This window comes from Dendropsophus ebraccatus, chromosome 14 (genome assembly GCF_027789765.1).
Source record: "Dendropsophus ebraccatus isolate aDenEbr1 chromosome 14, aDenEbr1.pat, whole genome shotgun sequence".
NCBI classification, from domain to species: Eukaryota; Metazoa; Chordata; class Amphibia; order Anura; family Hylidae; genus Dendropsophus; species Dendropsophus ebraccatus.
The window spans coordinates 68,333,955-68,361,419 of NC_091467.1; the positions used below are offsets into that span (position 1 = coordinate 68,333,955).

At 49.7% G+C, this 27,465-nt stretch overlaps 1 protein-coding gene and 1 long non-coding RNA gene across 3 annotated transcripts; both read left to right on the plus strand.

Annotated features, from left to right (window-relative positions):
* The first annotated feature begins 1,765 nt into the window (after positions 1–1,765).
* Positions 1,766–8,157, plus strand: LOC138772393 (WAS/WASL-interacting protein family member 1-like). 2 transcript variants are annotated; one of them, XM_069952756.1, is made up of 3 exons: positions 1,766–3,010; positions 5,339–5,470; positions 7,868–8,157. In XM_069952756.1, the coding sequence occupies exons 1-3, from the start codon at positions 2,041–2,043 to the stop codon at positions 7,936–7,938; spliced, it is 1,173 nt and encodes a 390-aa protein (XP_069808857.1). In that variant the 5' UTR covers positions 1,766–2,040; the 3' UTR covers positions 7,939–8,157. The 2 variants fall into 2 exon arrangements, with proteins under 2 accessions (XP_069808857.1, XP_069808856.1); XM_069952755.1 differs by lacking the exon at positions 7,868–8,157 and having other exon boundaries at positions 5,339–6,322.
* Positions 8,158–14,522: 6,365 nt separating this feature from the next.
* On the plus strand, positions 14,523–26,545 carry LOC138772707 (uncharacterized). Its single transcript, XR_011359802.1, has 3 exons — positions 14,523–14,734; positions 25,451–25,543; positions 26,397–26,545. It is a non-coding gene; the product is annotated as an uncharacterized lncRNA (long non-coding RNA).
* Positions 26,546–27,465: the final 920 nt, after the last annotated feature.

Genomic DNA, 27,465 nt, shown 5'->3' on the forward strand with positions numbered 1-27,465 from the left:
TGGTGATAAGGTACTGTACATAATTTAAAAATCCAGTAGGATTCACGATTAATAAGCTGCCTGTATCTATTGGACCGTGTTTCTGGGATATGCTCTAAAATTGTTAAAGTAAGGTGCCTAGGATCACTGTTATGTTTTAGAAAAAATTGTTTGGAGATGCTATGTAATAAATATTCTTTACGAATGTTAAATCGATGTTTATTCATGCGGGAACGCACGTCTGTACAGTGCGTCCCACATATTGTAACCTGCATGTGCACTCCAAAAGATACACCACAAATTGTACGGAACAATCAAAAAAAACTGTTACCGGAAAATTTTCTCCAGTAGTCCGAGATGTAAAGCTGGTATATGGACTCTGAGGTATCCAGTTGCAACAGAGGCATCTTGCATTAGAACATTTTACAGTTCCTAATGGTCTATCTCCACCCCTCTTATCACTCATCTGCATAGCAATATTTAGATACTTTTTGGGTATTTTGCTGGGGGCAAGATAATTCCGCAGACTTTTAGTTCTACGAAAAATTATATTAGGATTTTTTGGAATACTGGATTTTAAGATGGGGTCATTCTGAAGGATTGGCCAGTTTTTTTGTAAACATTTTTTAATTTGCTTGGCTCCGCAATTATATTCAGTTGTGAAGCAAAGTCCAAATTCATTATTATATGTTTTATTTTTATTTTTGTTCATATTACTTTTTTCTTTCATTTTTTCTAGTATATTTCCTTGTGTGGTGAGTTTATTTAAATTATATGCATTTTTTAAGATTCTTTTAGGATAACCCTTATTAATGAATCTATCCTTCAAAATTTTTGACTGCTGTATATAGTCACTTTCCAAACTGCAATTTTTCCTTATTCGTTGATACTGGCCGAACAGAACATTTTTCAACCAAAGGGGTAAATGGCAACTATTAAAATCTAAAAAGCTATTTACATCGACACTTTTAAAATGGGTTCTAGGGGGCGTGGCCTGACTATGGAGGAGTGAGCACGCACCTTCTGTGAGCTCCCACCACAGGACGCCAGACAGCTTGCTTTAGCACCCCAGGACTAGCAAACTACACCCCAAATGGTCGGTGGCCGCAGGAGGACCAAGGCAGGCACACTTTTATCCCAGCCCCGGCCCGCCCGGGGTAGCCTGGACCGTTTCTTCTCTCCCGCCGGTCGCGGCCTACCTGCCAGGCCTGCAGCCTCCACGCTCCCCGGCTCTAGAGTTACAAGAGCGTCCGCCGCCGCAGCAGCAGCCGCCGCGGTTCTGTCCGGACCGGAGCTACAGCTAGCCCCCACCGGTGTGGGGTGCCCCTTGGTGACGGCAGAAGCGGCGGTAAGAGCCCCGGTCCTGACCCCCCCCGCTCTAGCTCCCCTGAGCCCCGTCAGCAGACAGGAACAGGACACAGCCCAGCTTACCTGTTGGCCCTCAGACGCTGCTCCCACAGCTCACCGGAGCCGGCTGCTTACCATTAGTGACACAGAGCCTCCTGGCCCCCACCTCCGGGAAGCGGTGCCCGTCTGCCTCCCCCACACAGGTGCGGTGCTGGTGAGCTCTTGCCCCAGGAAAGGGACAGAGGCAGTGTCTCCCGGTCCCTGCATTGAGGCAGCTGCTTCCCTGAAGCCTCATTCTCACCCAGAAGTGATCCCTGGTCCCAGCCTTGGAACATCAGTGTCCTCCTGCTCTGGACAGAGGACAGCAGAGGTGGCCATAAACCCTGCTCCCTGTAGGGACGCGGACTGTGCCTCAGCATCTGGTCCTATCTTGGGGACGTACAGGCGCTTAGACTGTGTGACCAGGGACTGCAGTGGTTTTGGGAGGCATTCGCACAGGCATGGCTATCTAGGCATAATGTGTTTTCCCTTGTTTTGCTTCCTGGTTCTCGGCGTGGTGTTAAGACTGCCTATGCTGCGTCATGAGGGGTTAACCAATGGGAGGCGTCTATGTTCCCGCCAAAGGAGTCTATATATCCCCCTCTCACACTCACCACTTCCTCTTGTTGTTCCGGAAGCGAGCTGTGAACACCGCTTGCTGTCTGTGATTCAGAGATGTCGGATGACCAGCTGCTGCAGCTTCTTACTGCCCGCCTCCAGAGTGCGGATGAGGAGTTCCTGGGCCGTCTGAGGACTGCTCTGTCTCCTCCAGCGACCTCCGCTGGTAATGTTCCTCCCCCGGTCACTGCTAAGAGCTCAGGGAGCCGCCGGTCCGCACGTGTCTCGCGGCCACCAGCGAGACTCAGCCCCAGCTCTATCCCTCTGTATGCTAAACGCAGCAACAGCTTGCGTTCTGGCTCCGCCCCTCCGCCCCCTTACCCCGGAAGTTCATCCTCTGCCCCTGTTTTCCGGCCCCCTGCTCCTCGTGGTCCGTTGGTCTCAGAGACTGCAGACATGGGTGCTCAGCAGAGCCACAGCTCCTCTTCTGAGCATCCCCCCTCCCCTCCTGCCCAGCAGCCTGTAACAGCCTCCGCTTCTCCTCCCGTCCAGCAGGCTGCAGCAGCCTCTCCCTCTCCTCCCGTCCAGCAGGCTGCCTTATCTCAGCCATCAGCTCTGTCTGTGGCTCAAGTTACAGTGCCTCACACTGTCCCCCCTCCCCCTCCCTCCTCTTCCACTGCTGCCGTTGTGCCTGCTAATGTCCCCAGCACTAATCTCACTTCCTCCTCTCCCACTCCTCTGCCGGCAGCTGTCGCTCCTAATGAAGCCCCCCCGGCCAGGAGGTCCAAGAGGATCCGCAATCGCTCTGGTTCCTCTTCCTCCTCCCATGATTCCCCTGGGCACAGTCGCCACGGACGTCACAGGCGTCACTCCCGCCGCTGCTCACGCAGTTCGAGATGCTCCAGAAGATCCAGATCGTCTCGATGGCACTCTCCCTCTACTTCAGAGTGGTCCTCCGGCGAAAGCGGCCGGCGCAGCATTCGTATGAGGCCGGAGCCTCCGCTGTCCAGGTCGCTTAGCCTGGTACATTGTGAAGTTCCTCCGGTCGTCGTCCCTCCTCCTCCTCCAACGATACCATCGGGATTGGGTGAGTTCAATTATGCGGGTGCTTGGGGGGCGGGATCCGGGAAAGACGGTGAGGTGTTAGCGTTGCTTAGAACACTGTTAGATAAGCATCCCCTCCCTCCCCCTAACCCAGGTACATCTCAGGATAATACTTTTAACCTTCCTCGCCATCATGCGGGGGTCCATAAAGACGTTTTCTTTTGTGGTGTTAGCCCCCTGGGTTCCCATGTGGATAACGACACAAAAGACAAGATATGGGCCAATCAATACATAGACATATGGTCTTTAATTTCCGTCGAGCAGCCATCTATAGACAGAGAGCGGCGTTTCCCTGATAGCAGACCCTATGACCGCAGGCCTAAGCCAGCAAAAACTATGAACAACTGGATACAGGCTTTTGCTGTTATGGGATGTGTTATGGGGCAAAGGCACCCTGAGCGTTGTCACGAGCTCTTCATTTATTTTGACACCATTTACAATGCTTATAAATCCCATGGTGGTTCAGCTTGGTGGCGTTACGATGAAGAATTTCGTCGTCGCCTAAGCCTTCATCCTGATATCGGGTGGGGGGTAAAAGCTACAGACGTATGGCTGCGCCTTATGACAGCCCCACAAAGGAGTTACTCCTTTCCCTCAGCGGCCACTGCTGCCGGTGCACCTGCTGCGCAGGGGGCAGTGGCCGTACGCAGACCAGGAGCCTGCTGGCTCTACAATGAAGGGCACTGCAGATTCGCAGGTCTTTGTAAATACCGGCATGAGTGCTCCTCTTGTGGGGGCACTCATCCCGCGCTGCGATGCCGTTCAAACTCGGGAAAATCAACACGCCCAAGTACCAGTGACCCAAAGGACCCCGGTGTGCGCGGCCGCGATGGAACCCTGGCTAAATCTATACCCCAATAAGCAGGAGGCAGATCAATTACGTTTTGGTTTTACTTTTGGTTTTTTCATCCCCTTCATTCTCAGCCGCAACCCCTTATTCGCTGACAATTTGAAATCCGCTAGGAATCACCCGGAAGTTTTAAAAGAAAAAATGCGGAAAGAGGTATCTCTCGGCAGGGTAGAGGGCCCTTTCCCTTCTCCACCCTTCACTAACCTACGAGTTTCCCCACTCGGAGTAGTCCCAAAAAAGGACCCAGGAAAGTTCCGTCTTATCCACCACCTGTCATATCCGAAGGGCGTTTCGGTTAATGACGGGATTTCTCCTGAGGATGCCTCAGTCTCATATGTATCCTTTGACCGTGCGGTAGCATTGGTTAGAGATGCGGGCCGTGGCGCATTAATGGCTAAATCCGACATTGAGTCGGCTTTCCGTTTATTACCAGTACACCCGGATTGTTACCACCTTCTCGGCTGCCACGTGGAGGGGAAATTCTATTATGACACCTGTCTCCCTATGGGCTGCTCCATATCTTGCCATTATTTCGAGATGTTCAGCACTTTCTTGGAATGGTCGGTAAGATATGAGACCGGCGCCAGGTCCATCATTCATTATCTGGATGATTTCCTCTTCGTGGCCCCCGCAAACAGTGGTTTATGTCGTTTTCTTCTTGACACTTTCCGATTCATGATGGACCGGTTTGGTGTCCCGGTTTCTGCTGAAAAAACGGAAGGTCCACTTACAACATTGTCGTTCTTAGGCATTGAAATTGACACCATGGAAATGGTTTTCAGATTGCCCCCGGATAAGCTCTCCAGGCTTGCAGATTTGATAGAGGGTTTTTGTTCGGTCCACAAGGTCACCTTAAGACAAATGCAGTCTCTTCTCGGTCTCCTGGTCTTTGCCTGCCGGGTTATGCCCATGGGCAGAGTTTTCTCTCGCCGCCTGTCTTTAGCGACACGGGGGGTAAAGTCTCCGGGACACCGAATTCGCCTAACAAGGCAATTAAAATTAGATTTGGAAGTCTGGAAAGCTTTTCTCGCCAATTACAACGGCAGGACTTACATGAGGTGCCTAGAATGCAGCAGTGATGAAATCGAACTGTTCACTGATGCATCTGGTTCCTGTGGCTTTGGGGCTGTTTTCCAGAAATCTTGGTGTTCTGCCCCTTGGCCAGTACATTGGTCCACGGCTGGTTTGTGCAAAAATCTCACACTACTCGAGCTATTTCCCATCATAGTAGCCATCGAAATTTGGGGTTCGAAATTCAGTAACCGTCATATCTGTTTTTGGATTGACAATTTGGGGGTTGTGTATTGTGTTAACAACCTTTCTTCTTCTTCTCCTCCTGTACTGGCTCTCCTTCGTCACCTGGTGTTGAGATGTCTGGACCTGAACATCCTTTTTAGAGCACGTCATGTCCCAGGTAAGATGAATTCGGTCGCTGACTCCCTCTCCCGTTTCCGTTGGCAGGAGTTTCGGTCCCTCCTGCCCGGGGCGGACGACCATGGCCATTTATGCCCGGATCACATTTGGGACATAGTGGACAGCAATTGATGGCTTTGATCAGTTCTTCAGTGACACCACCCACCTGGCAACGGCATGGTAAGGCGTGGGAGGACTGGGTAAGGTTGGCGGTTCCTAGGGATGTCTCCTCCTCCGCGGAGGTCAGATTGCATGTCACCATTGATTTTCTGTTACAATTGCGCGATAAGGGTGTCTCTAGCATAGTAGCGCAGCGATCGCTGTCTGGTGTGGCATTTTTTCTAAAGCTCAACGGTTGGGAGGACTCTACGAAGCATTTCGCCATACGTCAAGCCCTCAAAGGTTGGAAAAAACATCACATCCGAAAAGAATCCAGGCGTCCTGTTTCGTATAGTCTTCTCAACAAGCTGGTATCGGCATGCCCCTCTGTTTGCTCCTCCCCTTATGAGTCAACCCTTTTTTCAGCATGTTTTTGCACAGCATTTTTTGGTGCGCTGCGTGTTGGGGAGCTTCTCCCCCCTTCTAAGCATAAACCTGGAGGCTTACTTTATGAGGATGTGGTCGTTGCCAACGACGTTCTACGGATCCGGGTGCGCTCCTCAAAGACTGATCAGTTTGGTCGGGGTGCCTGGTTGCCCATAAGGCAAGTGCAGGGCTCGCTTTGCCCAGTACAACAGGTTTCTGATTACTTGGCGCTTAGGCCTGCGGGCTCGCATTTTTTCGTACATGTTGACTCTACTCCGGTCACACAATTCCAATTTCTGTCGGTGTTTAGGCGCTGTTTATCTGCAGTAGGGGCTCCTCCTGACCAATTCGCTACCCACTCATTTCGTATCGGGGCGGCCACAGAGGCGGCAAGGGCGGGCCTCTCCGAGGCCGAGGTTCAGCGTATAGGCCGTTGGCGCTCCGCATGCTTCGCTGGCTACATCCGTCCCGATCTTTTATTATGAGGCTAACGTTTATTTCTTTTAGGCACCGTCAAACCAGTAATTTCGCTATTAGGTCATTCTCACATAGTCCGCGCTTCTCAGCGAGCTGAATTTCGCCCTGGGGGGCTCAACTTGGGTTTTCGGGACCTGGACGTCAATTGGCGTGGAATTCGGGGACTCAGATGGCCGCAGGTCTTACCGGAAGTGGTCGATATAGGCCGTGGAGCAACTAGTCCGGTGATCTTAGTATTACACGCCGGTGGTAATGATCTATGTTCTATGCGCATGGCAGAGTTAATGACCCTAATGAGGGCAGACATAGAGCGTTTTCAGAATTTTTTCACCGAAATGATTTTTGTCTGGTCGGAAATTATCTCCAGAGTGGCCTGGCAGGGAGCGCGAGACTCGGAGGCTGTTGAAAGGGCCCGCAGGTCCGTCAACTCTCGGGTTTCCCGGTTCGTCCGCTCTCGAGCTGGTGTGGTGGTACGCCACCGCCAATTGCAAGGCGACAATAGTCGCCTCATGGTTTCCGACGGCACACATTTGACCGACATAGGATCTGACATCTTCCTCTCAGGTATACAAGACGGCATAGAGCAGGCCATATTCTTGCTGGGCGGGGGTCGGAGTCCTGTTTAGGTGTAACAGTCCTCCTCCGTGGCGGCTTTGGTGGATTTAAAGTTATGGAGCAGTTATGGTTTAGCCAGTAAGAACGATGTGCCCGTTGGGAGTCCAGCGGCCGGCACACCGCTTCCGGCTCGAGTTTGGTATCTGCAAGTTGAAGTTAAGTGCCTTATAGTTACTTGGAGAAGTAATTTAATAAAAGCTGTGGCCGACCACCGTCCAGCAAAGATTTAACCTGTGTCGTGTCTTCATTATGCCTACCCGGGTTCAAGGGGTTATAGCTCACCTTACTGCAGTCCTGGCAGCCATTATGTCCTCCTTATCCCCTGCTGCACTTCCCTTCTCCTCCACTAGAGGCAGCGAGATGCACCATCCTAGCTCTGCTACATCTGTTAACCCCGTACAGGATGGCACAGAGTGGGACTGGAAAGAATATATGAAATTGCTGCCCACACGCTCTGATATGGAAAAATTTGTGGAACGCCTGGAAACCTCTTATAAGCAAGAGCTTACTTCTCTCAAGTCTGACGTGCATGCCTTGGAGGCAAAAGTTTCTGATATTGCTGCTGATCAGGTTTCCTTGACCACCACAGTGGATGATGTTCAGGCTACCCTTGCTACTCAGGAGAGGCAAATACGTCATCTTTACAGGCTTCATGAGGACGTGGAGAACCGCGGTAGGCGGAATAACATCCGTATTAGAGGGCTTCCTGAAGCAACTAGAGCTGCTGATCTTATCCCGTCCCTCCAAGACTTGTTTGCCTCTATCCTTAAGCGGCCACCGGGGGCAGAGTTTGAAATTGACAGGGCTCACCGCACTCTGGGTCCTGTTTCTACTAATGTCAATCGGCCTCGGGACGTCATATGTAGGCTCCATCATTACAGAGTGAAAGAAGAAATTATGAGAGCAGTGCGCAACATGGACTACGTTGATTTTGACGGTGCCCAATTGATTTTTTTTCAGGATCTCTCCAGAGCTACTCTAGCACAACGACGGGCTCTAAAACCTCTGTTGGAGCTGCTGAGAGAGCGTGAAATTCAATACTCTTGGGGATTTCCTTTCCAGCTGGTTGTCCGTAGAGGCGGGAAAAGACTTGAACTACACACGCCTGAGGATCTACCTGTCTTCTTGGCTGCACTGGATCTGCCGCAGATGACTTTGCCAGAGTGGGATCCGGTCCCGCCGATAACACCGAGCAGGCCATCTCGCCCTGTTGACATGGCGGCTACCAGGGACTGAGGACGCTTCGGAGGGTGGTGGCCATGGCGTCTTGTTCCCTTGAGGTGCCTTACTGACGCTGGATGTATCTTTTTACGTTTCCTACTATTGCGTCATGCTTCTCTATGTTTGCGGGGTCTTTACATTCGCTTATCTGGCTATAGTAACATGGATATATAGTTATGCTGGGTTATATGTTTGCGGGTCGGGGGGGTGGGGGGTGGGGCTCTAGGTGAGCTTACTCAGTTATTTGTTTATGGGGTGTTTCTTCCTTTAGCATATTACATATGGTTGCTGAATGCAATTATGGTATACATTTAGTTTACATTCTGGTGTTCTGTTTCGGGCTTACAGACTCTCATTTGTCAGTCCGTCCCTCTCTAAATTAGACGCTTGACGCGTTGTTGTACCCTCTTGGGTCTTTCCTGGTAGTATAGAACTACCCGGAGACGGAGGTTGTCTCTCTTGATAACCCTCTTTTTCTGGCTGCAGGTTCAGTCTTGATCTCTCTTACTAGACATATTCTCTCTTTGTCATTTCTTTCTTCTCTTCTTTTCTCTACTCCCTTCTACTCCTTTTCTACCCCTCTCCTCTCCTTCTCCCTCTGGGGCGGGAGGTGGTGGGGACATGGCGGGGGCGGACGTCAGACTTGCTTCCATTAATGTCAGGGGATTGAATGTCCCGCAAAAGCGGTCTCAGGTCCTCTACTCCATGCACAGACAGAAGGTACATATTCTGCTACTACAGGAGACACACTTTCAGACTGACCATGCTCCTCAGATGCGGCTTAATTACTACAATGTGTGGACACATAGTACCAATCCAGACGCCAAATCTAAAGGGGTCTCCATAGCACTGCATAAGACCTTGCCGCATAAACTGCTTGATTCTCTGATGTGTCCTAAGGGGAGATATGTTTTCATTAAGATAGAGATCCAAGCGCGGATTTACACTGTTGGAAACATTTACCTCCCTAATTCCCGTCAGGGCAGTACCCTGAGGGCTATACTCCGAATGGCCTCTACATTTATAGAGGGCGTGTTGATTTTGGGAGGTGATTTTAACTTGGTTATGGACCCTTCCTTGGACACCTCCTCCGGCAAAACAGCGGTGCCACGCTCTGATTATGCGATTGCACGGTCGCTCCTAGGTCTCCATAGCTTGGTGGATGTCTGGCGCATCCTTCATCCTAAGGATAAGGACTTCACACATTATTCAGATGCACATCATACCTATGGCAGACTGGATATGTTTTTTATCGCTCAGTTTGCCTTAACGTTTAATCCCACGGCCTCAATAGGCACTGCCTTATGGTCCGATCACTCTCCAATTTTTTTGTCATTGTCTTTGCCGGGGATGGTGCCTAGGGAATGGTCGTGGAGATTGAATGAATCGCTCCTCAGGGACGTGGTGTGTAGAGCGGCTGTTACTCAGACAATAACTGATTTCATTCATGACCACGCTGATGATGACACTGCCCTACCAATGCAATGGGAGGCCTTGAAGTGTGTTGTTAGAGGAACCTTGATTCAGCAGGGGGCTCGGATCAAAAGGGACAAAGGTACTAAAATTGTTAACTTAGCAGGTAAAGTGGAGGCTCTATCCAGAGCGCATAAACAAAATGCCACCGACGAAGCTCTGACGGCATTAACGCTGGCTAGGGAACAATTGAAGGACCTCCTCAACAAGTCTTCCTCCTCCCAGCGGGAGCGCTATCGCAGCTATCTTTATGAGCATGCCAACAAGAGTGGTAGGACGCTGGCTAGACTGATTCATCCAAGGACGCAGGTTACGCACATTCCAAGCCTCCTTGACCACTCTGGTGCTGCCATACACAATCCCAGAGAGATCTCTGATCTCTTTCGCTCCTATTTCTCATCTCTGTATAACATTAAAGGGCGCTACTCAGAGATGCCGGCGAAGGACTTGGAGGCTAGGATATCTGCGTACCTGTCAGACACGAAGCTGCCTAGTATGTCTGCAGAGGCGGTCGAAGACTTGGAATCTCCTTTCTCTGAAAGTGAGCTCAGAGGTGCCATTACTGATGCAAAGGGTGGAAAAAGTCCGGGACCGGACGGCTTCACCGTTTGCTTCTTCAAAACATTTCGAGATCTGTTACTGCCACTTATGACTAGGTGCTTCAATAGTATTTCAGCAACATGCCCCTTTCCCCGCCAGTCGTTGGAGGCACATGTGGTGGTTCTGCCCAAACCGGGCCAGGATCCTAAATACTGTAAAAATTACCGTCCCATTTCACTCATTAACTGTGACCTCAAATTTTACTCCAAGATGCTAGCCAATCGCTTGAGTCTTCACATCCCCCAACTCATCCATGCTGACCAAGTGGGATTTGTTCCGGGCAGGGAGGCAAGGGACAATACGCTAAGGACTCTCACTTTGATGTCTTGGGCCGGCCGTACGGGGTCCCCTTTGTGCCTACTCTCCATCGATGCTGAGAAGGCTTTTGATAGGGTACATTGGGGATTCCTGCGGCTGGTCCTGAGAGGAGTGGGACTCGGCCCGCTTTTAGTGGACAGAATAATGGCGTTGTACTCTACTCCCTCGGCTCGAGTGCGTGCCAATGGGTTACTATCTAGCTCTTTTGAAATTCACAACGGTACACGTCAAGGTTGTCCCTTGTCTCCCATGCTTTACATTCTATCAATGGAACATTTGGCAGTAGCCCTCAGGCATAACCCTACGATCCGGGGTGTTGTGATTGGGCGGGACCACCACAAGCTTGCATTATATGCAGACGATCTCCTGCTATATATTTCATCCCCCACTACGTCACTCCCCTCTATCCTACAGGAGTTCCAGAAATTTGGCGACCTCAGTAATTTTAAGGTGAACTTGACTAAAACTGAGGGGCTTAATATTTCCATCCCTCGAGCTGTGTTTGATGCGGTCAGAGCTTCCTTCCCTTTCCAGTGGCATACAGATTTTATTGTCTACTTGGGAGTTAAGCTCCCGCCGGTCCTTAGCTCCCTTTTCGATCTGAACTATACGCTCGTGCTGAACAAGGTCCTCTCAGATATGACATCCTACTTCTTGAAACCGACTTCGTGGTTTGGAAGGATGGCCATTGTGAAGATGGATATACTTCCCAAGCTACTGTATGTTTTCCAAACTGTTCCTATCGTGGTCCCGGTTGCCTTCTTTAGGACTCTGCGCAGCGCTATTTCTAAATTTATCTGGGGAAACAACAAACCCAGGATTGCTTACTCCACTCTTACTCAATCTCGGTCTACGGGTGGCATGGGATTGCCTGACCCACGTCTCTATCACGAGGCAGCTGTCTTGCGCGGAGTCCTGGATTGGGTACACTGCAGGGGCGCTAAGAGATGGGTGGACCTGGACTTTTCGATTTGCCCGATTGCGCCCTCTCTTTTGCCATGGATCACTCCAGGGGATCGTCAGTCCCTGTCGTGCCTTCCATTCTTTGCCCCGCATGTGTTGTGCGTTTGGGATAAGTGGGTCATAAAGCACGGATTGTCAGCGGTTCCGGGACCACTCTCCCCGATACTACAAAACCCATCATTCCAGCCGGGCCTGCAGACGCATGGATTCCTTCTGTGGGAGAGGTCCGCTTGCCCTAGAATCCGGGACTGTATGACTGGTGATGCCATCTCTTCTCTGGTGACCCTTCAGGCTCAGTCCCCGGCTCGTCGGCTGTCTTGGCTGGAATATGGGCAGTTAGCCTCATTTGTACGGGCTCTTTTTCCTAGGGGTTCGTACACCCCCATACTCACAGATTTTGACAACTTGGCTGTTTCCACTTCTACTATCTCGCATTGCATATCCGTGCTATATCAGATTTTGGTCAATATTGCTAACCCTGACAGGGCTCCTTTCTTTGATAAATGGGAACGCGATTTGGGTGTCCCTTGGGACGGTTAGTCTCTCCAGAAAACTTGTGAAGTTGCTCATGGCATTTCCATGGCCGCTAAGGCAAAGGAGAATTATAAAATCCTTTCGCGGTGGTATTACTGCCCAGTCTCCTTGCACACAATGTTCCCTGAGGTGTCCGACAGGTGCTGGCGCTGTCTTACTGAGACTGGGGACATGCTGCATATCTGGTGGGCTTGCCCCGGCATCCGAGAATTCTGGGACAAGATCATTGTCATCTATAATGCGTATTCTGGAAAGACTATTGTCAACTCCCCACAACTGACCCTGCTCCCGCAGATCCCAGGTTCTCTCGCTACAGTTAAAAAAGGAATTTTGAGACATTTTCTAACTGCGGCTAGAATGGTCATCCCCGACATTGGAAAACACCCGTCATACCCTCAATAGCAGAATGGCTGAGTGAGCTTCGGGAATTGGGTAGAATGGAAGAGTTGATAGCAGAAGTTCATGAGCAGTCTGACAAATTTGATAAAGTATGGTTTCCATGGCGTTTGTTCATGGACTCTGAGGCCTTCCCCGCTCTTGTTCATTAGTGGTGGGAACCTCCTGATATAATAGTTCTATATTGGTGGCTGCGCGGGGTTTTGGCGGCTGTCCTCCGTCGGTCCCCTCACCTCTTTCCTGATCTTTTCTTTTTCTCTCTTCTCCTTCCTCCTCTTCTCCTTCCTAAATTTTGCATCACTTTTATTGAAATTAATATTTGGTTTCAGCGGCACTACCGCGTTGGTGGTGCCTATGTTTAGAAATGTTAACATTATGTTGATCTTTCCTGTCCTTTTTATATATATATAAAATGTATGACACCATGCGACTTGCAGGTCGCCCTGTACCGATGTTTGCTGGTTTTGTATTTACTGTATGCTGTGTGGTTGTCAATAAAATCAGATTACACATAAAATGGGTTCTAGTAGCAATGTGGAGATCATCATTCTTAAAAATCTCTAAATCTAAAAAGTCAATGGTATTAGCTCCAAAATTCAGAGTAAATTTTATACCCCACTGATTACAATTTCAATTTTCTACAAAAAGTTGGGCTTCAGTTTCAGATCCCACCCAAATAATAAACAGATCGTCTATAAAACGCCGATAAAAAATACACTTATTAAAATCAATGGATTGTGCGAGGACACTCGCCTCGGGAGTCTATTGATTTTAATAAGTGTATACAATACAATTTGTGGTGTATCTTTTCGAGTGCACATGCAGGTTACAATATGTGGGACGCACTGTTCAGACAAACATGAATAAACATCGATCTAACATTCGTAAAGGATATTTATTACATAGCATCTCCAAACATTTTTTTCTAAAACATAACAGTGATCCTAGGCACCTTACTTTAACAATTTTAGAGCATATCCCAGAAACACGGTCCAATAGATACAGGCAGCTTATTAATCGTGAATCCTACTGGATTTTTAAATTATGTACCTTATCACCATATGGTCTAAACGAAACCATTGAGAATGTCCGTTGAATATTATATTTTGTATACAATTCATTGCATTTTTTAGTAAGATATATATATTTTTTGTTTGCTTCTTTGGTTCATGAGGGGTTAATGGCTGTTTTTTATGTCTAACTTATTTGCATATTGATGTCATCAAGTAGGTGGGTATATATGTAGGTGGAGATTACTTCGAGGCAGATGACACTTGAGAAAGAAACCAGTTCGGTTTGGAAACGCGTTGTGTCGCCATGAATGTTTTTATTCATAATACAGTGCCATGGCTACTGTGGAAGATCTTGCTACCCGGGTGGAGGGGGTGTCAGGCCTGGTGGTCAAACTGGCAAACCAGATCACCCAGTTAATGGATTCTAACCTAGTTGCTAAGATGGAGGCTTTGTCTTGCCTGGTTGAAGACCTAGCTAAACAGGTTCAAGTTTTGTCCGTCAACCAGAATAATGCTGTGGTAGCGCCCCCAGTGGTGGAAAGGACTAGAAAACCGGTCATGTTGCTCCCTGATAGATTTTCTGGTGATATGGAAAAGTTTGAGTCCTTTAGGGGTGCCTGCATGTTGTTTTTTCGGATCAATCACTTCCCTTCTGAGCAGGAGAAGGTTGGTATTGTGGTCTCACTACTTCAGGGAGATCCTCAGGCTTGGGCTCTCAAAATTCCCCCTGAGGCAGAGGAATGGAATAGCTTGGAGAAATTCTTTTTGTCCCTGGGTACTATATATGCTCAACCAGATCATAAGGCATTGGCAGAGAATAATCTACTCTCTCTGCGTCAGGGTAAGCGACCAGCAGAGGAATACTGTTCCGAGTTTAGAAAATTTTGTGTGGTGACTGCTTGGTGTGACCCAGCTTTGAAGGCTTACTTTAAGCAAGGATTGGCAGAGGCCATTAAGGATGCCTGGGTAGGTCACCCAGATCCTCCTACCCTTAAAGAGACCATGGCCTTGGCCATTAGTATCGACCGCAGACTCCGTGACAGGAAGAGGGCGAAAGCAAACTCTGACCTCTTCAAATCTTCTTCTTTTCCTGCTGAAAAAACCTTTCCTCCCTGTTGTCTCAGAGGAGGAACCTATGCAGCTGGGAGCATTGAATGTCAGGACCAGACAAGAATTCCGGAGAGACAATGGCCTGTGCTTTTACTGCGGGAACGGTGGTCACTACATCAGCCATTGCCCCATCCGTCCCCAGCGATCAGAACATCATCAGCGTCCAGATGGCTACCAGGAAGGTCATCTGGGCACACAGGTAACAATTGGTGAAATTGGCATAAATTGTTCCTCTGATAATCCTGCCATACCTGTGCCTGATGTAAATGAAAATTGTGGTGATGATAACTCTGTCTGTACCTCATCTGTCTATAACTCAGAGTCCTCCGCTGACGAGTGGGAGACTGATAGCGATATTGCTAGTGATATTCAAACCTGTGTGGTAAGAGGTCATTTTCCGCCTACTTCTGGTTTATTGAGTGAGGGTCCGGTGGCCCCTCATAAAAGGGGGGTACTGTCATGAATGTGCCTGGGATGAACTCCGTGCGCCCCTCAGCTCATGCTGCGCGGCTGAGATGGCGCTGATATTCAGTGTTTTGTATGTCTTGAGCAGTAACCTGAACCTTGTCTGAAGACTGCTCTATTTCCTTCTGTGTGTTCAGCCACACCCGCTTTGCCTGAGATACTCCTGGCCACTCCGGAGTTAACTCTGATGCTGGTTAGCTAGTCTGACAGACTGTTCTCCCTGCCAGTCAGGTTGCTCTTGCCCCAGGTGTTCTGAGGAGATTAGGGGTCTGGTCCAATCAGCTCCTGCACTGGACCTCTGGTCTCCTATATAGTGTCTGCCAGCCGGCCTCTCACTGCCGGATATTGAGCTTGTCTCTGCCTGGTTCTGTGTTTGCTATTCTTGCTCTGTTTATTCTGACTCTGCTTTGTATTTCTGACCTTTCCTGCTTGCTGCCTGCCCCTGACCATACTGCCTGTTTTTTGACCTCGCCTTTGGATTGTGATTTTGTACTTTTGCTGCCCGACTGTTGTGACCCGGACTGTCGACCATTCTTTATTGTGTTTTGTCTGTCTGTCTTGTCTTTGTGTTCCACCTAGCCAGTGCAGGGACTGACGCCCAGTTGCTCGCCGCCATCTTAGGGCGGACTGTGGCAAATAGGTAGAGGACAGTGGGCGGGGCTGAGCTTAGGGCTCACTGTCTTGTATTGTCCTGCTGTCCGGTTCCTGACAGTACAGCTGAAATGTCACAGAGACCATGATAATAGTGGCCCCCGGCAGAGAAGACAATTCTTACAGGTATTGCATACATCTCCTCCTGTTTCCCAGGGGCCAGTATACTTATGGGGTAGTATGGCATTAAAGGGGGTCACCATGTGGATACACATAAAAACCTGCAGCATACACTTTCCAGCTGGAGGCCTTTTGGAGGCAGGAATTTGTAGTAATTTCTGGTGTAGGGTGTGAATTAGTTTTGGTGTGTGTAATAATGTTGTGTAAACCACACCCACACATACCACATCCACGCATACCACACCCACAATGGAGTGGGTCTAAGGTCACTTGGGCACTTGTCATGGTAGATTGGAGTGGTTTAGGACCCACCCCGGACAGTTTGGGGCTCGGCCCGCAGAGAAAGGTTTAACCCCAGTGTAGGTGTGTGGGTGTGGGTGCGCAAGAATAGGCCAGAGTCCAATACTTGAAAAATAGAACACTTTACTTAAAGAAACTTAGTGTAATACAGATATACAGTACTTGACAAAAATACAGTTTGGTGCAATAACCAATACTTGAGGTTACTCAGGTGCTTGTGGCTGAGGTAGAGATAAGGTGCTTATAAGGTTTTGCAGAGAAGAGAGTAGAGGAGCGAGAGTGGCTGAAGGGCCTTGTCCAATTAGACATGTACTCTGCCTGGAACAGTTTCAACTGGAGGAAAAAAATATAGAGAGAACCCTCATACTCCCATTTAGACTATGTCTGACCAACTTCCCCCCCTGTTGCGAGCTACTTGTCCTCTCAGTTTAGTATGAGCTCCAGGTCTGGTTATCTGGGCTCAGCAGACTTCCAAGATTTCCCGGTCATCTTGCGATGCGCAGTGGAATACCTAGACTCTCAGTAACTTTGTTCGACTGGAGTGTAAAGAATAATGATTTAATATATCCCTTTAAGAGTACATATAGTACAGATTAGTAGTTAGTACGAGTAGTATTAAGGTGTGGTGGCAGGGAATATACTCACATATAGCAGTAAGGTACTAAAAGAAAATGTATCCATACAGCGGAAAAACAGAGAAAAAGTACATAACAATCTTGCTGGACAGGAGGGATAATCAGGGCCGGCTCCAGGTTTCTGCGGGTCCTCGGGTAAAAGAGCCTCAGCAGGCCCCGATCCCTCCACTAAGAGAGGCCGGACGGAGTTGGAGGGAGGCCAGCATGACAGGGAAACTGTCGGGAAGGGGTTAAAGAAGGGGTAGCAGGAGGGAGGGGGAGCTGGGGCGGGAGAACAGGGGAGGGGATATAAAACCCCTCCTCTATCGTGCACGTGCAGCCACATGTGGAGCGGCAGCCAAGGAGTGAGGAGTCTGGCAACATGGGGACAGTGACTTACCATGGCGTTGGCGGTGGAAGAGCTGCTTTAGCAACTGAGAGAGGCGACGGTAGAGGACCGGGCCTGGCTGGACAGCCAGGTGCATTCCATTCTAGAGGTCCCGGCTGCGGCTTCTGCTTCGGTCCTCTCCCCCAGGTCGGACGGCCCTGGAATTTCGGGTGAGGCCTCCCCGGAATCCGTGGGCTCGTCAGCGGAGCTGTTCCCAGAGGCTGCGGCACCATCTCCCCTCCCGCAGCGGCAGCGCAGCTCCCGGCGGGCTTGGCCGCCTGTTAGATTGAGCCCTGGCTCCCCTCCTCGAGCTCGGCGATGGCGCAGGAGCCCCTCCGGGGACCCTCCAGGCCGGGTTTCCCTTCCCACAGCCTTGGGTCCGGCGTCCCGGTCTGAGAGGAATCCGGGAGCGCGGTCGGGCTCAGCGGATCGGGGGAGGAGGCGGTCCAGGATGCGTCAGTTGGTGGCAGGGGGCGCAGCTGGTTTGGGGACGGCTCCGTCTCCAGTGGCGGCTTGGGTTGGCGCCCGCGGCACCAGGGTCGGGGACGGCAGGGGCAGGTAGGGTTGCGGCTGCAGTGCAAACGGATAAGGATAAGGAGGTGGACTGGGTTTGGCTGGATGATAGGGCTCGAGGGGAAGTCTATGTTTGTTTTGAGGGGCCTCTGGGGGCTCATTTAAAACAGGAGTTGCGGGAACGGATCTGGCGGGACGAGTATGTGGAGATTTTCTCCCTGCTCCCGCTCGAAAAATTCAATCTAGACAAAGGAAAGCGCTTTGAGCTTAAGAAGGAGGAGGAGGAGAAGAGCCGGTGGCGCCTCATTCCGCAAACGTTCTCAAACTGGTTACAAGCGTTTGCCATTTTGGCCAGTGTCATGGCCAGTGTCCTGGGAATCACTATTGATTCCGTCCGGATGGAGTGAAGGTTGCCTGAGGATAAGCTGGTGGCGTGGAAAGGGCTCGGGGGGCGAAGAAGATTCAGTTGCAGGTTCTTCAGTCTCTGTTAGGCAAATTGAATTTTGCCTGCCGGATAATGCCCATGGGGAGGGTGTTCTCCAGGCGTTTGGCGGGGGCGACGGCGGGTGTTCGTTCGCCTCGCCACTTTGTCAGGCTGGCAAAGGAACTGAGGGAGGATCTTGCAGTGTGGGCTTCCTTTTTGGAGACCTACAACGGTAGATCGTTGGTCATGGCGCCCGCGGTGGACAGCTTTGATTGGGAGCTCTATATGGATGCGGCGGGGAGTGTCGGTTACGGGGCCTACTGCCAGGGTCAGTGGTGCGCCGGGGGGGTGGCCGAAGGAGTGGCATGAGACAGGGTTGGTGCGGAATCTGGCTCTTCTGGAGCTTTTCCCCATAGTGGTGGCGGTGGTGGTTTGGGGGGACAAGTTTCGAGACAGAAAGGTTCGCATTCATTGCGACAATATGGCGGTGGTCTCGGCGATCAACTCAGGTTCGGCCTCTTCTCCCCCTGTGGTGCGGCTGCTGCGGCAGTTAGTGTCGCGCTGCTTATCTCTCAACTCGTGGGTGGTGGCGGTTCATGTGCCTGGAATTAATAACTCAGTGGCTGATTCTCTTTCTCGCCAGGAGTGGGAGCGTTTCCGCTCGCTGGTCCCAGAGAAGGGATCGCCTGCCCGCAACATCTCTGGCAGCTGGTTTGAGGACGGCGGGGGAGCTGGTACAGGCTTCCCTGGCTAGGAACACATGGTTGGCGTACTGCAGCATGGGAGGAGTGGACGGAGTGGGAGAGAGGATGGGGTGTAGTGCAGTCGGACGGGGATCGGGTGTTGGCAGTGCTGGCTTGGTTGGGTTGTGCTTCGGCGGCGGGCTGGTCGGTGTCTCGGGTGAATCATTTTGTGGCAGCCCTGGCTTTTGGCTTCAAGCTGCGGGGGCATCGAGATGCCACAAAGGATTTTATGGTCCGTCAGGCCCTGAAGGGGATTCTGAAGGGAAAGGTGCGTCCTGATACGAGGAGGTCCGTGTCGTTTGGTTTGCTGGAACGTCTGGGTGAGGGTTTGGTTGGTTTATGCAGGTCGGAAGTGGCGTTGTTTCGGTTGGCATATTCGTGGGCGTTTTTTGGGGCCCTGAGAGTGGGGGAGTTGGTGTCCCCGTCGGCCAGGAGGGCCGGGGGTTTGTTGCGGGAGGATGTGCGGTTGGAACAGGGGGGGTGGGTTTTCGCCTGCGCCGGTCTAAGACTGATCAGGTGGGGAGGGGGGAGATGTGTTTTTGAGGGAAGTGCGAGGGGCGGCTATGTGCCCGGTGCAGTGTCTAGAGCGTTTCCTGGTGTTCCGGGGGAATCGGGCGGGCCCTTTGTTGCAGCATGGTGATGGGTCGTTTTTGTCGCGGTATCAGTTCACAGCAAATTTTTCGTCGCGGACTGGAGGCCCTGGGGTTGCAGAGCTCGGCTTTTGCCCCACATTCCTTCCGAATCGGGGCGGCCACGGAGGCGGCTGGTTGGGGCCTAGGGGCAGAGGTGGTGCAGCGCATAGGGCGCTGGGAGTCAGGGCGCTACAGGTCCTATGTTCGGCCTCACTTGGTGTGAGGTGGTTGGGGGAGGGGGCTGGCACCAGTTAACGGGGGGTTTGGGGTGCGTTGAAGGTTTTTTCGGCAACAGGTTCGGTGGTGGTGGCGGGGGGGTTGCAGTTAGTTGTGGTGGGATCTGTTACTGTTATTTAATTGCTTCTCCCTCTTTTGTTTGTGTTCTTTACCGCATCTTAGGTGCTGGCCCCCGTCTAGTGTGGATTATGGGGCATTCGTATGTCAGCCAGGGGGCGCAGCGGGCAGCGGTTCGTCCGGACGGGTGGCAGCTGGGATTCTTCAGGTCAGAGGCGGTGTTGCGGTGGCTGGGGGTAGGTGGCATGGTTTGGAATCGGCTCCTCCCCTATTTACATCGATTCACTAGGCTTGATAGGCCGCCGGACGTGTTGGTGCCTTATTTAGGAGGTAACGACTTAGGGCTTCGCCCCTTTCGTGGACTGGTCAAGGACATCCGGTATGATTTGTTGCGTCTTTGGAGAACCTTCCCGGATGTGATGGTTGTGTGGTCGGACATGGTTCCAAGGAGGACGTGGCAGGTGGCGAGGTCGGTGGAGCGTCTAAATCATGCCAGGGTGAAGGTGAACAGGGCGGTGTCGGCGTTTGTTGCCCGTAATGGTGGGGTGGCGGTGCGCCATCGGGAGCTGGAGAACGGAACGGGTAATTATTGGTTGGGGGATGGCGTGCATCTGAACGCCATTGCCATGGACTTGTGGGTGCTAGCTTTGCAGGAAGGCATTGAGAGGGCTCTTGGTCTGTGGAGGGGCTTGCACACTTAAGGTGTCAAGTGTGCTCGCGGTGGCGGGGTAGGGGGTCCTTGGGGTTGGTTGCTATAACGGGGGGGGGTACATAATAAGAAATGCACCCCACTTTAACTGGTGGCTCACTGGATAATGGTAAGGGGTATGGGCTCCTGTCTGGGTGGTGTCCCGGGGAGTAGTTGGTGGAGTTGGTAAGGAATCGGCCAGTGGTGATTGAGGCACGGAGGGCCCTTGAGCCTGAGGTAACCGGCTGGGGGCGGGGAGCATAAGAAGAGTATGATGGCCGGTTCGTACACTTGGGATTCTTAGCCTCAAGGACCCCCTCCTTCCGGCTTTGGGATAATAGTTAGATAGCATATTTATGGCTATTTATTTTGATATGTTATATTGGATTGCTTGTTTATGTTCTATGTTATTTATGTTAATAAACATTGGCTGCTGTGGCCATATATTTTCCAAAGAAACAGGTGTAAAGTGTATTATTAAGGGAGGGGTACATTTGAGGGCGGAGGGTGATGGGGGTGTGAGATAGAAGAAGGTAAAGGGCTGCAGCAAGGAGATCAGTTTTCCCCATGTCATGCACCCATCATGCACACACTATCCATAATCATTTGAGACACCACTAACTTACACAAACACACATTATTGACACTGACTGACTGAAACTGACATTGACACTGACTGATACAGACTGACACATAGCACTTACAGCTCTGTCTTCTCCCTCTTCCTCTCTGTAGGGCTGCTCTCCACACTGTGAGGTTGAGGCCCTTCGGGTCATGTGATCAGGTCCTTCACCCTCCTCTTTCTGTGCAGATCCTGCTCTGTCTCCTGGGTTTTCCGAGATTCAGCGCTCACCCTGCACTACAGTAACACTCAGAACACTCAGAACACTGAGCCCAGCCCTGGGCATAATATGAAGAGTGGCTGGGTCGGTATCCGTGTGCCACTTTATATGGGGGTGTGACGTCATCGCGTACGCCAGTGCATGCGTTCCACAATGTGTTCCATATCAGCCTTAAAGGAGAATGCGTTGTACTTGCGCGTATAACTAAAAGACAAACTTGATGAAAGAAATATATATGGTAGTAGGGGTGATATGTACAGTGGTACCTCGGTTTAAGAGTAACTTGGATTAAAAGCATTTTGCAAGAAGAGCTCACAGTTTTTCAAAATTTAATTTGGTTTAAGAGCATTGCTTTGGTTTAAGAGCTCCCTGTGCTGGGTGGGAGGGGGAGCGGGGGAGGGTCATGGTCTGCATAGCGGGGTCTACAGCCCTGTACTCTGACCCAGGAAGTCTCTCTCACCTTCCAAATCATAGCAGATCCACTTCAGGCTGGGGCTTACATCAGGGGACAGGACTGTGGAGGTAATCTCTCCATAGCTGTAACTCCTCTCTCTCCAGACAGAGTGCTGCATGTATGTGCCCACATCTGTCCTGCTCATTCCTTCATGCTCCCTGCAGTCTCTGTCAGCTCTTGTGTTTTCAATCCTCTCCATTCCTGCTATAATGTGCCTGCACTCACACTCAGCTATACAAACTGCTGCTATAATGTGCCTGCACTCACACTCAGCTATACACACTGCTGTATAGAAAAGTTTCTGTCACTGTCCTCCTGCACAGCTCTGTTACTCTCACATTGCTTTAAGCAATTTTCATATCTGTATTGGGTGTGTATCTTGCATTCAGTAGCGGACTATAATAAGTCCTTTACGGGCAGTAGCCCGGGGCCCTGAGCTCCTGGGGGGCCCATGGCCACCCAAAAAGACTTATACTTTCAGTGATGTATCGTCTCCTGGCTACAGTTCTGCCATAATTTGCAAACAATCGCTGCTTTTTTACTGCAATTTTGCACAAAAACAGGCATCATGACATTATCCTGTACTATGGACACTACGCTAGTGCTCCCATAGTTATAGTGGGGTTGGGGGGCCCAAGCTTGGTCAACAGCCCGGGGCCTATGGTAAAGTTAATCCGCCCCTGCTTGTATTAGAGCTGTTGCATTTGTGTGTTTGCGATTTTAGCAATAGTAACGCGCTCCTGCCTAGTGTGAATGGTGTTCTAGGAGAGCTGACCAAATTTGTCCTATTTTCTGTCTTCCAGATGGCAGAATCCACCTATGCATAGAATGGAGTCTCTGGCACAGGCGGAGATGGGCATGGGCGGGGGCAAGGGGTGGTTATCCGCCCAGATTTCTGTAGTGTGCACGCACCCTTACACTTTTTTGCTGACTGTACTATACTCACTGCTGTCCAAAACCTGAATATATAATTTTCAGCCTAGTGTTACCCCTTTCTGCTCCCCCCCCCCCCCTCCCCTTGCTGCACCAGTTCCATTTCCGTGGTGATTCCATTACTTTCTGAGGTTTTCAGGTGCACCCCTCTGCCGAATAGGAGGTTCCGGAATACAGTATACTGTCTGTAATTTGTAGATTATATAACGTGAGATCAAAACCGGCACTAAGACAAACACCAGATGAGGAATATTGTCTCTAGAGATCATCTGATTAATTGCAGCAAACACCTTAAAGCTTCCTGTCCCTATAGAGATGTACAGTATAGAGCAGGTTATGGGACCACAAAGATCCTGTCTCACAAATTTATTATCTGTTTCATCACCCATTGATGGCTTAGATATAATGAGTGACGTTACTTCTCTAGTCTGTCCTCTCCCTATAGTGATGTACAGTATAGAGCAGGTTATGGGCAGGGCTGCTTCTGTCATGAGGCAAAGTGAGGACTTCAGAATCTCAGGTCCACAAGGGGGCGGCAGTTTGCCCCTGTGATTTCAGTGAAGTCCGTCTAACAGGGCTGACCACCTCACTCACTGTTCCTTTGGTAAACTGTCTCCTCCTCTCTCTCCCTCTCTGTCAAACCCACCTGCACGTTGAGGACGTTGAGGAGCAGCGTGTACAGCGACAGCCTCAAACATACAGTAGGTCCAGAACATGTCTGGTGGCTTAATACGGGAGCTGAGTAGATGACCGAGCTCGCTGGAAGGCACCTCCCCCAGTGCAGCGCTGCTAAATCCTGGTGGCCGGAAGTTGCTGCAGGTGGCAACCTTCAGTGGGCCAGCTGCTAAGTTATCAGTCCTTGCTTTTATAAATGCAGTGCCGCAGCTGCTGGCTGCCTCTTATGCTGCGTTTACACGGAACGATTATTGAGCGAATTTGCACGATAACGATCGAATTTAAACGATAATCGTACGTGTAAACGCTGCGAACGATTAAACGACGAACGAGAAATCGTTCATTTTGATTTTACAACCTGTTCCAAAATCGTTGTTGGTCGTTCACAAACAATTCGCAGATCGTTCCGTGTAAACAGTCATTCGCCGATTTAACCAATGTGTAAGATAGGCTTAAGCGATCGCAAAGTGATCGCAGAGCGAATTTTCGTACGATATATCGTACCGTCTAAACGCTGATCGTTATGAAAAAAAAATCGTTACTCCAACATTGTTAATCGTACGATCGGGCCAATTATCGTTTCGTGTAAATGCAGCATTAGCCGGGCATGCAGTGTCCTGATGGGACGTTCACAGAGCAGAGTGCTAGTGTCCCCCTCCCCCTCACACACACTGCTGCTGCTGTCGTCCTCCTTCTCCTCAGCCGGTGCTACTCCTGAGGCCCAGGTCTACTGAGTGTGTTCATGACTGTGGTAAGTGATGGGGTCAGGGAGGTCACAGTGAGTGCACATTCCCTCCTCTGCTGCTCAGGACACAGGTTACACCCTGGCAGCTCCTATAACCCATTCACTCTTATAGGTTGATTACCAATGAATGGAGCTATAATTTCTTGTGGGTCACTGTGAATTATACTGATATATTTCAGGGGGCACTTGTCATTTTCAGAGGGCATAATGTGTGTGGCACTAATTTTGGGAGCATAGTATATATTCACTGTTATAACCAGAGCACATAATATGTGTGTCACTCTTCAGGGGTTCCAGCATGTGGCTCTGTTCAGGGGCTACAGTGTATGGCACTATTCTAGTCAGAGGGCACAGTGTATGGCACTATTCTAGTCAGCGGGCACAGTGTATGGCACTATTCTAGTCAGAGGGCACAGTGTATGGCACTATTCTAGTCAGCGGGCACAGTGTATGGCACTATTCTAGTCAGAGGGCACAGTGTATGGCACTATTCTAGTCAGAGGGCACAGTGTATGGCACTATTATAGTCAGAGGGCACAGTGTATGGCACTATTGTAGTCAGAGGGCACAGTGTATGGCACTATTCTAGTCAGAGGGCACAGTGTATGGCACTATTCTAGTCAGAGGGCACAGTGTATGGCACTATTGTAGTCAGAGGGCACAGTGTATGGCACTACTATATTAAGGGAGCATGGTATGTGGTACCATTTTCTGGGGGGCTCGGTATGTGGCAGTATTCAGGGGCACAATGTTTGGCACTCTTCTTTCTGTCGGGGCTTAGAATAATATGGCTGCTTTCTTCTAGAAGCAGCACCACTCCTGTCCTCAGTTTGGTTGTGGGCTTTGCTGCACAGTTCAGTTAAAGTGAATGGAGCTGCACTGTAATACCACACAGAACCTGAGGACAGGGGTGGTGCTGTTTTTGGAAGAAAACAAAAAGTAGCTGTGTTTTTATAATTCTGGATAACCGCTTTAAATTAATGATGGGGGGCACCTTTTCAATTTTCCCCTCAGGCAGCAGAAAAGCTAGAATCGGCCCTGGTTATGGGACCACAAAGATCCTGTCTGACCAATTCATTATCTTTTATCGCCCATTGATGGCTTAGATATAATGAGTGACGTTTATACTCTAGTCTGATCATCCATAGGGGTTGTATCCTTCAGTTCCATTGTTCACTAATGGTGTAACCGTGTCCATGGCGCCCCCTACCATCATTTACAACCAACACGGGAAGACGTCACTCAGCTCTCCCCCCAATCCTGGGATGATTCTAGTGAGATCTATTGTACTCAGCACCTTATACACCAGTGGTGATGGGAGGACGGTATAATATCCCAATACATTCTGCTAAATGACTCAGCATTGTTACCTGATGTAAGGACATTGTGTGTAGTGACTATCAGTGATGGTGGATATTATATGTATCTATACAGGATGGACCAGTTCCCCCTCAAGTTGAAATTCCTATCCTGCCCTGTGCCATATGGTTTATAAAGCTCCCATTTCCTGATAAAATACAAATCCAGGTGAGTTCAGAATATTTGTTTGGAGAAATTATATAATACAATTGTTACAAATAATTAATATTAAAGGGAACCTGTCACCGGGGACATGGGCACAGAGCACAGAGCCTGCCCGACCCCCCCCCGTTGCAGCCCCAATTCTCAAAATTCCCAGGGGGACTTGGTGAGTAAGACCAGCTAGGTTTGGGAGCATTTTATTTTTTTAGCTCTTTGTTTTCAGTTTATGGGATAGTGTCTGGAGTTTGTATTAGTTTTGGGGTCTGATCTTCGCTCTGTATTAGTTTAGGCGTTCTGGTCTGGGGTCTGTGTTTATTTTGAGGTGTGATGAAGTGACTAAGCCTATTTGGCCATTATTGGATAAGCAGTTTTAGTCATCATAGCTATTTGAAGGTTTGTTTTTTGTGGGATAAGTTGTAATGGTTCTATTTTGGGGTTCATATAACTTACTATAACATTTTATTATTTTATTCATCAGTTGTATGATTACAGCAATACCAAATAGCAAGTAGTTAGTTTTTATTCTTTTTTTTCTATATGCTTTTCTTTATTTTAAATTTTTTTGGGTAGACAGAGTAAAATATTACCACCATTCTAACTTTTTTTTTTTAAATAGCATTGACCATGTGGAATACATAATGACATTGCTATATAGTTTGAGTCATTACAGACATGATGTCATGGGAGATTTGTCTGGTTAGTGCGTGGAGCCAGCTGTCACACTGACAACCAAGCTGCCACTTGCTGGCACAGGAGACCCACACCAAGCTAACAGGGTGCTGCCATAGAAAAGGTAGTGGCCCTATGCGACTGCTGTAAAAACAGTAAGTGACCTATGAATCTTCTTGTTGTCTTCCAGGCCCCACACTGGATTCCTGACCAGGATTCCTCAGAATGGATTTCCCCTCTGATGATTTGTTTCCTCTTCTCTCCTGACCCATCATATTCTCTCTCCAGGATTTCCCTTCCCTCCATGTCTCACAACCAATAAAGTAGAAGAGATCAGCACATTGTGTTCTGTGGTCACTTGGTTTTCCTCCTTTTGGCTCTGCTCTTATCTCTGGACATATAAATTCTTTGGGCGGACGGCGGTGTATGGCCGACCATAGAATGGAGTCTATGTGACGGGAGAAGATGCGAGCGGGAGCGGGGACTTCTCAGTGTAGCACAGTCCAGCAAAGAAGACAGTGGAGGCACTCACCAGATTGTAGCAAATAGTGAATAAACTTTATTCGTTCACATGGCAACACGCAGATAGCAGATGAATATCAGGCTTACAGCTGTTTCACAAGTAACTACGTGCTTGTTCACAGCCCCGACGTCATCATGTTTCTCCGTCTTTAAATACACTCAGTGATTAACATATTTAAAAACACATACAAAAAGTAGAAACAATGACATCTTACACGGTGCAATATTGAGAGTTAGTTTGTAAACAAACATATAGGGACTACCAGGGCCGGATTAAAGGGAGGGCACCAGGGTCACGTGCCCCGGGGCCTCCACCACTTAGGGGCCCCCACCAGCCCAAACTCTAGCAGACCGGTGCTACTTACCCAGGATATCAGGCCATGTAATAGGGCCCTAACACAGCGGGCAACAGCGCACAGAAAGTTCTGTGTTCTCACATTGCGTTATTAACACAAACACAATGTGGGATACTCTGATACTCTGATACTTAGCCCCCTCCGCTCCTGTCTCTAGGGCCTGGCAACTTCCTCTGCACTGCAGCCTCTAGTGACCATTACGTGGGCAACAGAGGAGAATGCTGAGCCATACAGCCAGGAGCGAGGAGGGGTCTGTGCTAAGTCACCTACAGTAAACAGCCATCTGTATAGATCGCTGTATAGTTTATTTATTTATTTATTTATTTATTTATTTATTTTGGGGGGGGAATTGTCGCCCGGGGCCTCCACCAACCTTAATCC